Source organism: Urtica dioica, chromosome 4, assembly GCF_054948205.1.
Source record: "Urtica dioica subsp. dioica isolate 48M chromosome 4, U.dioica_male_clone48M_v1_H2, whole genome shotgun sequence".
Taxonomy (NCBI): Eukaryota; Viridiplantae; Streptophyta; class Magnoliopsida; order Rosales; family Urticaceae; genus Urtica; species Urtica dioica.
In genome coordinates, this window is record NC_142759.1 from 44,193,629 (window position 1) to 44,207,839 (window position 14,211).

The window sequence follows — 14,211 nt, forward strand, 5'->3', positions numbered from 1 at the left end:
TAGCACGTGTGTAGGGCAACCCCAAATTTTGATGCGGCCTAGACCTACTTTACGGCCAGTCCATCGTTCATAAGGAGTGCCAGGAACCGTTTTTTACGGAACTTGGTTCCGAATGTAAGTGGCTGTTTCGAGGGCATATCCCCAAAAGGAAAGAGGGAGTGATGAGTAACTCAGTATTGATCTAACCATCTCCATTAGAGTTCGGTTCCTTCTCTCTGACAATCCATTTTGTTGAGGTGTGCCAGGTGTTGTGTTACCGGTCCATCTCGGCCCGGTAGAGCAGTGACGGCCGTCATAGCAACCACCTCGGGACCCCCGACGCATGGCCGACCTTCGGCCTGATGAGCTCGACCTCGGCCTCAGCTCGACCTCAGCTCGACCTCGGCCTGACGAGCTCGACCTCGACTGACGAGCTCGACCTCGGCCTGATGAGCTCGACCTCAGCTCATGAGCTCGACCTCGGCCTCAGCTCGACCTCAGCTCATGAGCTCGACCTCGGCCTCAGCTCGACCTCGGCCTGATGAGCTCGACCTCGGCTCATGAGCTCGACCTCGGCCTCAGCTCGACCTCAGCTCGACCTCGGCCTGATGAGCTCGACCTCGGCCTCAGCTCGACCTTGGCCTGACGAGCTCGACCTCGGCCTCAGCTCGACCTCAGCTCGACCTCGGCCTGACGAGCTCGACCTCGGCCTCAGCTCGACCTCAGCTCGGCCTCCACGTCTCAGAGGCGTCCCTGCCTTCCATGGCCGGGTCAGAGCCTTCCCTGCCTTCCATGGTATGGACAGATCCTTCCCTGCCTTCCATGGCCGGGTCAGAGCCTTCCCTGCCTTCCATGGCCGGGTCAGAGCCTTCCCTGCCTTCCATGGCCGGGTCAGAGCCGTCCCTGCCTTCCATGGCCGGGTCAGAGCCTTCCCTGCCTTCCATGGCCGGGTCAGAGCCTTCCCTGCCTTCCATGGCCGGGTCAGAGCCTTCCCTGCCTTCCATGGCCGGGTCAGAGCCACCCCTCGCCTCCACGGCCGCCTCAGAGCCTACCCTCGGCCAAGGGAATGTCCGAGATGCCCCTTGGTCGCCTATAAATACCAAGGCCCCTCCCTTGGTCCAGGTAATCCAATTTTGAGTCCCGAAACGTTGTCGAACTCGTACTTTACTCGTTTCGCTCATCTTTGGCCTCTCACCACCTCTAAACCCTCTATATCCACCTCAATCCTACTAATGTTGAGCGTCGGAGAGGTAAACAGAGGCACCCCCTCTGTTTCCCCTTTGTAGTTCACACCTCTTTCTGCTTGCTTTTCAGGTGCCTGGACGAGATTGACACCACCAACAGCTAAGGGACGGCTTGGGATACCAAGCCCGACACGCTCGAGCCGAAGTGAGACCACTTGGTCTGACCTTGGGTCTAACCACTTTGGGCTCCTAAATAGTTGTCCGAAAAACAGCGACAACATTTTGGCGCTAGAAGGAGGGGATCTCTCGACCTTGGCGACACATTCCCTCTACCACTCTTCTTCATCCTTCAACGGCAAAACTCTCGAGAGATGAGTCAATTGCCCGTCACCCCCGCGGCCGACCGAGCGACGAGCTCGAAGCACGGCCTCCAAGGCTCTGCGCGCCGTCTCGAAGGGCAACCTCATGATAATGAGAGCCAGCCCCGAGACCCGGCGAATGACCCCGAGGCCGCAATCCGAGAGGACGCGGCTCGAAGGCTCGCCGAGCTCCTAGACCGCCCCGGCGTCACCGGCGCGCTCATCGCCGACCTCCTCGACTCCTACGACGTCGACGACGTCTACCACGACGAGAAAGACCCCGATTACGTGGCAAAGCCGAGCACCAACGAGACCGACCCCCACCACGTTCTTCACGAAAAGGGACGCACACGCACGCTTCCAAGGGGACACCCTCGGGCGACCGCGTCTAGACGTCAACTTTCTAACGAGCACACGCACGCGCCCTCAAGGGGACACCCTCGGGCGACCACGCCAAGGCGTCAAGTGTCGAGTAACACTCGGGGACGCTCGACCTCTAGGTCCCGAAAGGGACCCTCCAAGCTCACCATCCGCGTCCAAAACCCCCGGGGAGATGACGACGTCGATGGCCGTGGCGTCTATCGAGGACGTCACTCGAATGATGCCCCCTCGCCTAAAGTAATGGGGATGGCCGCCGGAGACTTGAGAGATCGCCTCAATTCCCGAAGGGAATCTCATGGGAGCGACTTGAGAGAAAAACTCAACGCCCAACGCGGGATCGAGAGAGAAGTCATCTTGGGACATCAACCACCCAACATTGCTGACCGCGCATCCAACAAGAAACGCACCGCCACACTCATGGCACCGACCACCGGTCTCGGGTCGCGAAGGAAGAGGCGTAGAAATGGTCGAGTCCCTAATGACCATCCTATTGTCAATGGTGCCCACAAGAAGAGTAGTAGTGTCTATTTATGTACATTTGATGTCATATAGTCTTACGAAGACTCTTGCTTGTAATTGCTTATTCATTAATAAAAAGTTGAAACGTTCATTCAATCTTCTTTGTTTGAAGCTTTATGATAAAACCTTAGTCTTTTAGTCCATAAACAAACTTAACAACTTACGAAGAGACAAATGTAGATTTGCATGAACAAACTCTTCGTAGTTTGCTTAAAACGATATATTCGCAATCTTAGGGTCAAAGGACTATTGACCTCAGTATGATTGTTAGAAGAATCTATGATGTCTAGTTATGAGGCATTGAGAGTTGGGGACTCTATAGTTCTTCTAGGTATCTTCCGAAGGTACTGAATTGACCAGTGCACTTCTAGAGACAATATAAGAACAAACCATTTAACCTCTTATGTCTCGAAGTCACTATGTATGAATTGCATCATGCTTACCTTAATCCTGAAATGAGACATGCCATTTCACACCTTAGTATTCTCATTTGAGAAAGTCAGAGTTCGGACTCACTATGTCATTCCGAACAGGGCCTATTGGTGAAATACTAAGTTGTGAGTATGTCATGAGTAACTTTGTGAAGTTCTCATAGATATGGAATTCATGTACAAGATTGCTGAAATGCAATGTATGTCACCTCATGCTTTGTTCCTTGGAGTGTGAATAAATGAACTGGCCAGTGTCCAAATTGAGTCCTGACTCTTTTGGATGAAACAATGTGACTTGTTAGCTCCTCGTCAATACATTGTTTCTAACTTATTCACAAGCGACAAAGGAGTTGAGGAAATAACAGCTAGAAGGGTAAAATGGTAATTTAGTAAATCCCGACTAGCTGATGACATTCATGAAGGGTAAACATAGATAATATTCAGTGGATCCGCTCATCGTAATTAAGTCGAATTCTTGAGTAGAAAATAAATTCATTTGAACCGAGAGATTTTCAGTGTCAGCTCTTTAGTGGAGTCAGTTGGCATTAAGCTAAACTTGGAAAAGGTTTGTGAACTTTTGAGTCCAAGTGTTTAGCTCAAGCTTTGTTCATTTGGGTCCATGAGGTCACTGTCACGAATCACATCGATAGGAATAGTTAAACTGGAAGCTAAGTCAAAACAAGAACGAAAATAGTTAAAAGGGTATTTTTGTCTTTTGAGACAAAGGATGAAATGAATGTCAATAAATTTTTTGACAAGTTCATTTGATGACTTAATGTCACTCGGCCATAACTTGTTTATTGGGCCTTGTGAATTAATTTCATTTCATGGCCTCAGCTCGACCTCAGCTCGGCCTCCACGTCTTAGAGGCATCCCTGCCTTCCATGGCCGGGTCAGAGCCTTCCCTGCCTTCCATGGCATGGTCAGAGCCTTCCCTGCCTTCCATGGCCGGGTCAGAGCCTTCCCTGCTTTCCATGGCCGGGTCAGAGCCTTCCCTGCCTTCCATGGCCGGGTCAGAGCCTTCCCTGCCTTCCATGGCCGGGTCAGAGCCTTCCCTGCCTTCCATGGCCAGTTCAGAGCCTTCCCTGCCTTCCATGGCCGGGTCAGAGCCTTCCCTGCCTTCCATGGCCGGGTCAGAGCCTTCCACGGCCTCCATGGACGGTTCAGAGGCATCCATGGCCGGCTCAGAGCCTTCCCTGCCCTCCATGGCCGGGTCAGAGCCACCCCTCGCCTCCACTGCCGCCTAAGAGCCTACCCTCGGCCAAGGGAATGTCCGAGATGCCCCTTGGTCGCCTATAAATACCAAGGCCCCTCCCTTGGTCCAGGTAATCCAATTTTGAGTCCCGAAACGCTGTCGAACTCGTACTTCACTCGTTTCGCTCATCTTTGGCCTCTCACCACCTCTAAACCCTCTATATCCACCTCAATCCTACTAATGTTGAGTGTCGGAGAGGTAAACAAAGGCACCCCCTCTGTTTCCCCTTTGTAGTTCACACCTCTTTCTGCTTGCTTTTCAGGTGCCTGGACGAGATTGACACCACCAACAGCTAAGGGACGGCTTGGGATACCAAGCCCGACACGCTCGAGCCGAAGTGAGACCACTTGGTCTGGCCTTGGGTCTAACCACTTTGGGCTCCTAAATAGTTGTCCGAAAAACAGCGACAACATGCTGTAAGCTGAGAAACGATACCTTCTTCTTGAAGAAAGCCATCGAATTCTCCACACATATACTCACCACCTCAATCTTATCGAAGAATTTTGATCTGTTTGCCAGTTTGCTTTTCCACTAAATCCCTAAAGACCTTAAATACGTTAAAGGTCTCAGATTTGTGTTTGGGCTAATAGACAAAATCGTATCTTGCGTAATCATTGGTGAAGGTAACCAAGTATTCATATCCTCCCCGTGCCTGTGTACTGAGCGGACCACATACATCAGAATGTACAAGCTCCAGCAACTCAGTGGCTCTTCCACCCTTAGCTGAGAAAGGTCGCTTAGTCATTTTTTCTTCGATACAATATTCACGAGTAGGTAGTGAACCTATTGCAGAGGCTTAGAGTGGACAGTCTCTCGGAAGTCTCTTAATCTTGTCTAGACTATTATGACCAAGTCTTAAGTTCCAGAGATATGTTGATTTTATTAGATCAGAGGATTCAGAAAGTTTGATCCTCTTTGGCTCCCTAACTATATCATTATGTATTTCAGTGTCTAATAGAGAAGGTTGAGTGGGATAAATATAGAAAAGAGAATTCTTCATACATGCATCAGTGACAAAAGAAATATCAGGAAACGAAATACGAATTCCATTCTTAATGAACTTTAAACAATAATCTTGCTCACGAAGACGAGCAACAGATATTAAGTTCTTCCCAAAGGAAGGAACGAAATAAACAATATTCAAGTTTAAAGTGCGGTCTTCGAAAGACAGCATCACAGATCCCACAGCCCTCGCAGACACCAGTCAAGGAACAACAAATATGTTAGTAGCAGCGGCGTCAAGCATCCACGTTTATACATTATGAGCTACTAAGTATGCTTCGATAATTAGTACAATACTATGTTCCTTTGCTTTGAGATAGGCAGGACAGTTCTTCTTCTCGGCCTTGTCAGGTCTCTTCTTTGATCTAGAGGCGGAGGCTTTTTGCTCAATAGCATGCGCCTCTCCTTGATTCCTCTTTCTCTTAGTGAGAGATTTAGCAGTGCGAAGCTCCTTCACAACATCGATAATAGTATACGCTAGCTTGTTCATGGAGTATTTCAGCTTGAACGTATCGAAAGATTCGGGGAGAGTTTCCAAGATCATATCTATTTTGGTCTCCTCGTCAATCTCAGATCCTAGGATTTCCATCTCATTCAGGTAACTAAAGATCAGCATCATATGGTCCCTAATAGGAGTTTTAGCCTTCATGCGACAGTTCATAAACTGTCTGACTGCTTGTTGTCTGGCCTGACGCCCTTGCCCTTCAACCATCTCATGGAGATTTTAGAGCATGTCAACGGCAGTCTCGATAACACGATGTTGTTGTTGCAACACATTGTTCATTGATGCTAATATATAGAACCTCACAATCTAATCGGATTGGAGCCAGGCCGCCAAGACGTCTTTGTCCTCTTGTGTCAAATCATCATTCGTTTGAGGACAGGGGGTGGTGAGTACCCATTTGTGCTTGTCGATAGTAAGGACTATGTCGAGGTTACGTTTCCAACCGATGTAATTTTCGCCTTCGAGTTTATTCGAGGAAAGAATGGTTGAGAGAGGGTTGAGAGACATTTTGCCTATAAGATTTGAAAAAAGTTTATGATTAGTCTTTGGTTTAGCATTTAAGTTTTTAATATTTGATAAAATCCAAAGGTGTTATAAACAAAATGATAATCTACTCCCTCAAGAGAATACCGCAAAAAATCTCCTTTTATAAGTAAATGACATATCATGAATGCTTAGCCAAGATGTCAATACACCAATTTTGACTAGCCACCTTTTAAATTGGTTTTATCTCTCACATCCTTTCGCAGAGCCTCAAGAGAGGATTACTAGGGGTTGAGCCTAAGTGTGCAACCAACCACTTAGTCCAAAAGTTCAACTTTGAAAAAACAATCCCCCAAGAGAAGGTCTTGTCTTCATCGTCTCACTCTCGGACGTAGCTCATTCAGCAATGATCAAAGCAACAACACCATAGAGTACTCTCATTGAAGAGAGGGCCACAAGAGTGACTCTTAGTCTAACGTTTAAATGCTTTTTCCATTAGGGTTGGGGATCGTGGGTTACAAAGAACAAGTATAACCCTCCCACTTAGTTTTTAGAGCTGGCACATTGTCTCTTATAAGTTTGGAAACAAATTTCCTAGTTATAGAGCGATAGAGTAGACTTCTAGAAAGGAATCCTAGATCTTCATGTTCAAGGAAGAGCAATGTTAGTGCATAAAGGCACAAGGTACATACTCATACATTTTCCTATTTTCTATTTGAGAAAGTGCATGCAGGAAGTGTGAACTTCAACTCACTCGAACACTTGAAAGTTTGAGATTACACATCTTTTATTTTTTTGGCTCGTGTACGAGGAGACCTCCCACTCAAATTTTCAAGAGCTTATAAATTTTAAACATATATGATATAGATATAGTTTTGAAAACATTTTGAAACTTATTTGATTTTCATAGTTATTTAAAACATATATGATTGGCCGAGTGACGACCTAGGGCCGATCATCGGCCGAGCGACGACCCTGGGCCAGCCGTTCACCGAGGGGAGGTCCAAGGTCGGCCGCTATCGCAGTTGTCGCTGTCTCACCGGGTCGGGACGGGCCGGTAACATTAGCCCCCCGAGTTTCTCACCGAGTGTAACTCGTGTGGTAAACTCAAGGCTTTTCCGCTGCCGTCGGCCCACCGGAGCAACCCGTCGTCAAAAGGTACGTCTCGGCCGCTTTTATTTATTGTTTTTTTCTTTGGTCGCTTTGTTTTCCGTGCCTTTTTTGTCTCATTGCACGTGCTCATGGACCCCACTAACCGCCTGTCGGTGTGCGGATCTAGAGGATCAACACGTGGATCTAGAGGATTTTTGGGCTCGGTTTTCATCTCCCTCAATTGGATATCACGCACCATATTATGCCCCACTCAACACAACAATGATAAGAATGGTCGGGGATGAGTTTTCTTCGATCGACGCATGGCTGACCGGAGAGGAAGGGGCCCCGCGCACAAGAGAAGGCTCACGCCACCTGGAGGACATCGGCCCGGCCGTGACGGGTGCTAGGGAGGACTGGATCAACCGGCGCGGGACCGGCCTGGGTGACAGGAGCAGCGGGGATGCCGCGCGCGTAGGCGAGGCCGACCAGGGAGACGCCGTCGGGTCGCACAGCCTGGGTGAGGCCTCGCCGGCACCGGGGGAGACCCCTCCCATCCGGGCGGGGGTGTTTGGCCGCCTGCAAGTGACCTGGGCGAGATGCGCGGCTCGGGCGAGGCGGTGCTCGGTGAGTTCGCTGCCAGGGAAGACACGCCGGCCACGGGCAAAACTGCCTGGGCCGATCTCAAAGCCGGGGAGGACTCCACCCGACGGGGTGGGGATTTTTGGCTACCTGCCGGTCGTGCCAGCGAGGCAGGCGGCCTAGGCGAGACGTGCGCGCCGGGGAAGACCGCGCCTGGTGAGATCGACACCAGGGGGATGCGCTAGCCGAGGGTGACGCCGCCTGGGTCGATCCTGGCATCGGGGAGGACCTCACCCGATCGGGTGGGGCTGTTTGGCCACCTGCCGATCGCACCAGTGAGGCGGGCGATCTGGGCGTGACCGCGCCTGAGGAGGCACACGCCGGTGGGAAGGCGACGGCGCCGGGAAGGAGGCTGGCCAGCCAGGGGGCACCGGCCAGGGGGCGGCGGCCTCCATGACCCCCGAGCTAACCCTAGGCCCAAGTGGGCCGGGCGCGCGCGAAGGGGACCCAGCCGACCGAGAATTGGGCCGGGCCCTTGGGCTGGATGCGCGCATGGAGGGCCCATTTTGGCGTGACAAGGGCGAGGGCCCATTTGGGGCGAGCCCATATGGGGAAGGCCCAGCCGACCTGGGACCGGGCCATGCCTTTGCGCCGGACACGCACATAGGTGGATACCCGGCCATCCGAGGGCCGGGCCGGCATGGAGACGGGAGCCCGGCCGACCAGAGGCTGGACGCGCGAGCGGGAGGTGATCCGGCCGGCCGAAGGCCGGACAGGCCTGAAGGAAGGTGTCCGGCTGGCCGATGGCCAGACACGCTTGTGGGGGTGACGGACCCTGTCGGCCCGGGCGCGCGCATGGAGGGCCGGCCAGCCCGATCGAGCTATCGCCAGGAGTACTTTCCTTGCTTGAGGAGTGTTCCTAATTCTGAGAGCTACGGCGAGTCGTCGGGTCACCATGCCTCACCGGCCGCAGTGCTTTCGACCGCGCGAGAGGAAGCGCGAGCTTTAGCCTTTCCGGTCAGAGAGTCGGCGATTCGTGATGACCTCGATTGCTCGGGTGTGGACGTCCCAAGCTCGCTCTCGCTTGCCAGCTTTATTAGTTCGAGGAAGCGCTATAGTATTTCGGAGTCGATATCGATCCTGAGACCGCTGCCCGATGATCTACCTACTCGCCTGCGGAAGGGGTACGCCGCCACTCACGAGGCGAGCCTTCGCGGAGGGCTACGGTTGCCCTTCCATCCGGTGATCCAAGACTTGCTGGTTCGATTGGGAGTGCATGCATCGCAGATGTCCTCATTCTTCTATCGGGTGGTTGCAGCATGCAATATGATGCTCTATCGAGCAAAGAAGAGAGTTGTCACCGCGGACGACATCCAGAACCTCGTAGTCATTTGTAGGGTTCCCGGGAAACTGGGTTCTTACCTAGTAGCGCATCGACAGCGCCTTGCCATAGTCACCAAGGTCACTTCGAAGCACCGATACCCCTGAGAGTAACGTTTGGTCCCATGGCTGACTTCTCGGCCGTTGGTGATGTTGAGGACTCCGAGCTTGCACCGTGATTAGGGCGGTCCAAGACTCGAGGCGGCAATGATCTTTCTTCGAGTCTTTGGACTTAATGGCGACGACTGGGTGGTTCGTGTCTGGCGATGACGTTCCCCGACGCCCTACTACCGGCGCGGAGGTCGTGGCAGGCCCCGAGTCTGAGGCAGGGGATTCTTCTGCCCCTCTCCTCGACGTGGGGGGTAATATGTTTTATATTTATTATCTTGCCCTAATCGATCAACGCTCTTTCATGACAGATTCGATGGCTCAAGATCGTTCGCGTGCGTGAGTGCCCTGGGCGCAACCCACTGCCGAAGCCGTGGCCGCGGCCCGTTCTCGAGTTGAGGCTCATCGCGGGGGGTCACCCGTGCGGACGAGGAATGAGGTGAACTCTTCGAACAAGAGGCCTTCGTCGTCGGTCTCTCTCAGCTCGCCCTCTTGTCAGAAGCGTGCTCACACATCGGCGGCGAAGGATGGTATGGACTCGATGCTTCTAGCGGAAGCAGCGGAGTTGAGGGGCCAGTGCTCCCAAGGGATCCTCGAAGCCCCTCTGAGGGACTTTAAAGGTCTCCTGACGAGGAGTGATACCGAATACTTCAAGAATGGGATCAGCGACGCTCGAAAGGTTCGATCCGTTATTTGAATTATGTATAGTCGCCATACTTATTGTGATTGCTCGTGTGCCATCCACTCTTGCAGATGCTTGCACGTCAAGAGCGAGGCGACCGTATTCTTTGGGACCTGCTGCGACGGATGCAGAACATGAAGACAAATATGTAGAGCGCCACGGCTGACCATGCCGCTGCACTGGCGGGGTCCGAACTGCCCAGGAGTTTCAAGCACTCGAGGAGGAGTCGAAGTGGGCCCGCAAGGAGGCGTCCTGTCTAGGCGCGGAGCTGGCCGCCAAGAGATCACTGCAAGCGGCCGAGCAGGCGTCTCAGGAAAAGGTGGAATAGTCGGCCGACACCTTCCTGGGGGACACGAGGAAACTCCAAGCGTTACTCTCAGGCCGAAACGAGGACCTGAAGATCATCCACGCTCGACTATCGGCGAGCGAGATCTCTCATGTCAAGGCGGAGAGGGAACGGGACTCCCTGCTAGTGGAGATGCAAGCCATTATTGAAGAGAAGGATGACGCCGTGCGAGCTAAGGCAGATTTGGAGGATGATTGGGACATCGCCCTAAAGGAGGCTCGTTACGCGGCGGCCGTAGGGGTTCGTGACGCGATCGCAAAGGAGAACGCATCAAGCGGAACCACCTTCTCTTTCTTTGACGGCATGTTTCCCCCCTTGGACGACGTGCCACAGGAGGACGACCCTTGTCCCCAGGTTCCCGCGGAGGCTGCTCCGTCTACGAACTGCCGACCTGACGGAGAGGCCGAGATTGATGAGGAGCAGGTGGATTTTGGTTCCGAGTAGTTGGTCTTGTTTCGGTTTCCCACGCACTTGTTTAGCGCTTGTCTTCTTTGTTGCTTTCCTTTCGGATATTTGTCGCATTCTTTTCCCTTTTGTTGGGTTGTTTCCGCAACATTGACCGTTTTCATTAAAGCTTTTTCGGTTTATTATGCGTCTTATTTTTTCGATTTACTATGCTTAGCATAATCGATTCGTGCAATCTGACTAGTGCGTGTGTCACAACCCTCAGTTTACTATGTCTAGCGTAACTAGTCCGCTTGGCTTAGTGCCATACTTAGTGGCGAGGTTTCCCGTGGACGCTGGCTAGACCAGTTTCGTCTGGCGGGTGCGAGCCTTTGACACCCACTGGTGACTCGCTGCCTCTTGGCACACGAGCTGGGTGGCTAGCGTGCCTCTTTCCTAGCGTGTACGCTACCTGTTGGCGTACGTGTCATGTGCCAGGACCGGCTTGAAGTAAGCGCAGTTCCCAGCGAGCGCGGTACCTGTCGGTACATGTGTCGCATTTTCAGTTTTGACTGCTGCCTTAGGGTCAGCAGTCCGGTGCGCGGATGCGACCCGTTGACGTCTTGCTACCTTTCGGCATGCGAGAGCGTCGCACGAAAGATGGGTACTTGTTAGCCCCCCGAGTTTCTTGTGTACTCGTAGAGGAGACTAGAAATTATAACAACGCATAACAAAGCTTTTGAGGTAAAATGTAATCCCATTATTGTGTCAAATAAATTAAAATTACACCCCTTGGCCATTGGCCTTATTCAAACTCAAAATTGTCACTTAACAAAATTGAAAATACAATGAGAAAAGCATAAAGAGTCGAGAGCGGGCTTTTATTGGTAGTATTACCTCTGATGCTCGGCGTTCCACGGGTGAGTGAACACGAGCCCTTCCAAGTTCTCAAGCTCGTACGTGCCACCGTGTATGGCTCGGCGCACACGATACGGGCCTTCCCAGGTGGGTCCCAGGACTCCTGCCCCTTGCACCTTGGTGTTTTGTAACACCCTTCTGAGGACGAGGCTTCCGTCGGTGAACTTCCGAAGCTTGACCTTGGAGTTGTAATACTTCTCGACCTTCCTCTTTTATGCGGCGAGGCGGGTAAGTTCGTCTGCCCTCTTCTCGTCTATGAGGTCCAGTTCGAACCTCATTGCTTTGTTGGCGGTTTCTTAGAATTCTTCGATGCGGAAAGTCGGGAGTTTGGTCTCGACGGGTACCAAGGCCTCGATGCCAAATGCGAGTGTGAACGGGGTTTCGCCGGTTGCATTCCGCGCGGTCATTTGGTACGCCCACAAGACCATGGGGAGCTCCTCGGCCCATGCCCCCTTTCTTTCTTCTAGCTTCTTCTTTGGGTTCTCCTTGATCGTTTTGTTGACCGCTTCGACTTGGCCGTTGGCCTGAGGATGACGGGGGGAGGAGAAGGTCTTGCCGATGCCCAACTGCTCGCATATGTCGCGGACACGCGCATTGTCGAATTGCTTTCCATTGTCAGTCACGATCGATACAGGGATCCCGAAGCGGCAGACGATGTTCTTCCAGATGAAACTAGTCGTGTTCGCCTCCGTGATCTTTGCCAATGGTTCTGCCTCCACCCATTTTGTAAAATAATCGATAGCTACGATTGCGTGCTTGTATTGTCGCGGGGCAGTAGGCAGCTCGCCGATGAGGTCGATTCCCCACTTCGTGAAGGGTCGAGGTACAACGATCGGGCATAGTGGCGCCGGTGCCTGGCGCGGGATGTGAGCAAATCTTTGACATTTGTCACACCTTTTGGCCCACTCGTGGGAGTCTTTTTCAAGGTTGGCCAAAAGTATCCAAGCCTTAGTAGTTTCAGAGCCAAAGACTGTCCGGGGGCATGGTTCCCACACAGCCCCTCATGTACCTCGCAGAGCGCATTCTTTGCTTCGACCTCACTTAAGCATCGGAGGAGGGGCATCGAGTACCCTCTCTTGAATAGGGTATCCCCCCTCAACGTGTATTTCAGCGCCAATCTTTTCAGCTTTCTTGCTTCCTCCTTGTTTTCGGGGATGACTCCTCGCTTGAGGTACTCCACGAGTGGCGTCATCCATGAGGGAGGTGGCACTTCATCAATCACCCCTACGTTGCTTCTCGAGACATTGCCTTCTCCCTCTTCGTCTATCCCTGACGCAAGCCGCGCCAGGGCATTGGCCTCAATGTTTTCTTCGCGTGGAATTTGGACTATCTCGAACCATGACAGGGCTTCCAGGTTCTTCTGAGTCTTAGACAGATACACGATTATGCTTGGCTCCTTGGCTGCGTAGTCGCCCTTCACCTGGTTCACAATTAGTTGTGAGTCGCAATGGATGCACAGGTTCTGGATTTCTAGCTTGTTCGCCAACTCCAAGCCAACGATCAGAGCCTCGTACTCTGCCTCGTTGTTGGAGGTCTTGAACTCGAATCGCAAAGCGTACCTCATTTTTTCCCTATCGGGGTTTGTGAGTACGACGCCGGCGCCAGCCCCCCGGGCATTCGATGCGCCGTCTACGTGCAAGTCCCAGACCGGCCCTATCGGGTCATTGGTCCTCTTCTTCGCAACCCGTCATGGTCGTTCTCCTTGTCTCCGTCTGTTAGGGGCGTGCTGGTGAATTCCGCCACAAAGTCGGCGAGGGCCTAGCCTTTGATAGCCCCATACTCGCCCAGCTCATGACAAGGGCAAGGGACAATCTCTTGATTTTCGGGTATTGAGTCTCGGTGTCGAGGAGCGCCTTGCTAACGTAGTAGACCGGCCATTGGACCCTGTCTTCCTCGCGTACCGGAACCGTGCTCACGGCCTTGTTGGAAACCGCGAGATAGACATACAAGGTCTCACCGTCTTTCGATTTTGGAAGGAACTGAGGAGAGCTGAAGTAGGTCTTCATTTCGCGGAACGCCTCCTTGCACTCCTTCGTCCACACGAACCTGTCGGTCTTTTTCAATGCCTTAAAGAATGGTTGGCACCTGTCGGTGGCCTTGGACACGAATCGCGTTAGGGTGGCGATTCTTCCCGTCAAACATTGCACTTCTTTAACCTTCTGTGGCGACCTCATTTCCAAGATCGCCTTGATTTTTTCGAGATTAGCCTCGATCCCACGGCAGCTCACCATGTAACCCAGGAATTTTCCGGACTCAACCCCGAAAGCGCACTTGTTGGGGTTGAGCTTGTTCTTGTAAGGCCGCAGGATCGTGAACATCTCCATGAGGTGTCGGACGTGGTCGTGGGCTTTGAGGCTTTTGACTAACATGTCGTCCACGTAGACCTCCGTTGTCTTTCCAATCTGGTTGGCGAACATTCGATTTACCATCCTTTGGTACGTTGCACCCGCGTTTTTAAGGCCAAAAGGCATGACCATGTAGCAGTAGAGTCCGCAATTCATAAAGAAGGTGGTCTTGATTTGATTCGGCTCAAGCATGCGGATCTGATTGTATCCCGAGTAGGCGTCCATGAAGCTTAGCAGTTCATGACCCGTTGTGGCATCCACGAGTTGCTCAATTCA

General features: G+C 52.3%; 1 protein-coding gene across 1 annotated transcript; it reads right to left on the reverse strand.

The window, feature by feature from the left end:
• Positions 1-11,140: 11,140 nt before the first annotated feature.
• On the reverse strand, positions 11,141-13,821 carry LOC149401579 (uncharacterized). The gene is made up of 4 exons (XM_089610793.1): positions 13,492-13,821; positions 12,600-13,010; positions 12,147-12,444; positions 11,141-11,211 (listed from the first exon to the last, which is right to left on the reverse strand). Exons 1-4 carry the CDS (start codon positions 13,819-13,821, stop codon positions 11,141-11,143), a joined length of 1,110 nt encoding a protein of 369 aa, XP_089466919.1.
• Between the last annotated feature and the right edge of the window lie 390 nt (positions 13,822-14,211).

Bases quoted from the DNA above. Each gene is read 5' to 3' on its own strand.
- LOC149401579 (XM_089610793.1), bottom strand. From the start codon at position 13,821: ATGGTGAGCTGCCGTGGGATCGAGGCTAATCTCGAAAAAATCAAGGCG. The intron at 12,445-12,599 runs GTACATGAGGGG...ATCCCGCGCCAG, and splicing joins CAAAGAATGCGCTCTGCGAG to GCACCGGCGCCACTATGCCC. The intron at 11,212-12,146 runs GCAAGACCTTCT...ATGTACCGACAG, and splicing joins ATGCGAGCAGTTGGGCATCG to GTACCGCGCTCGCTGGGAAC.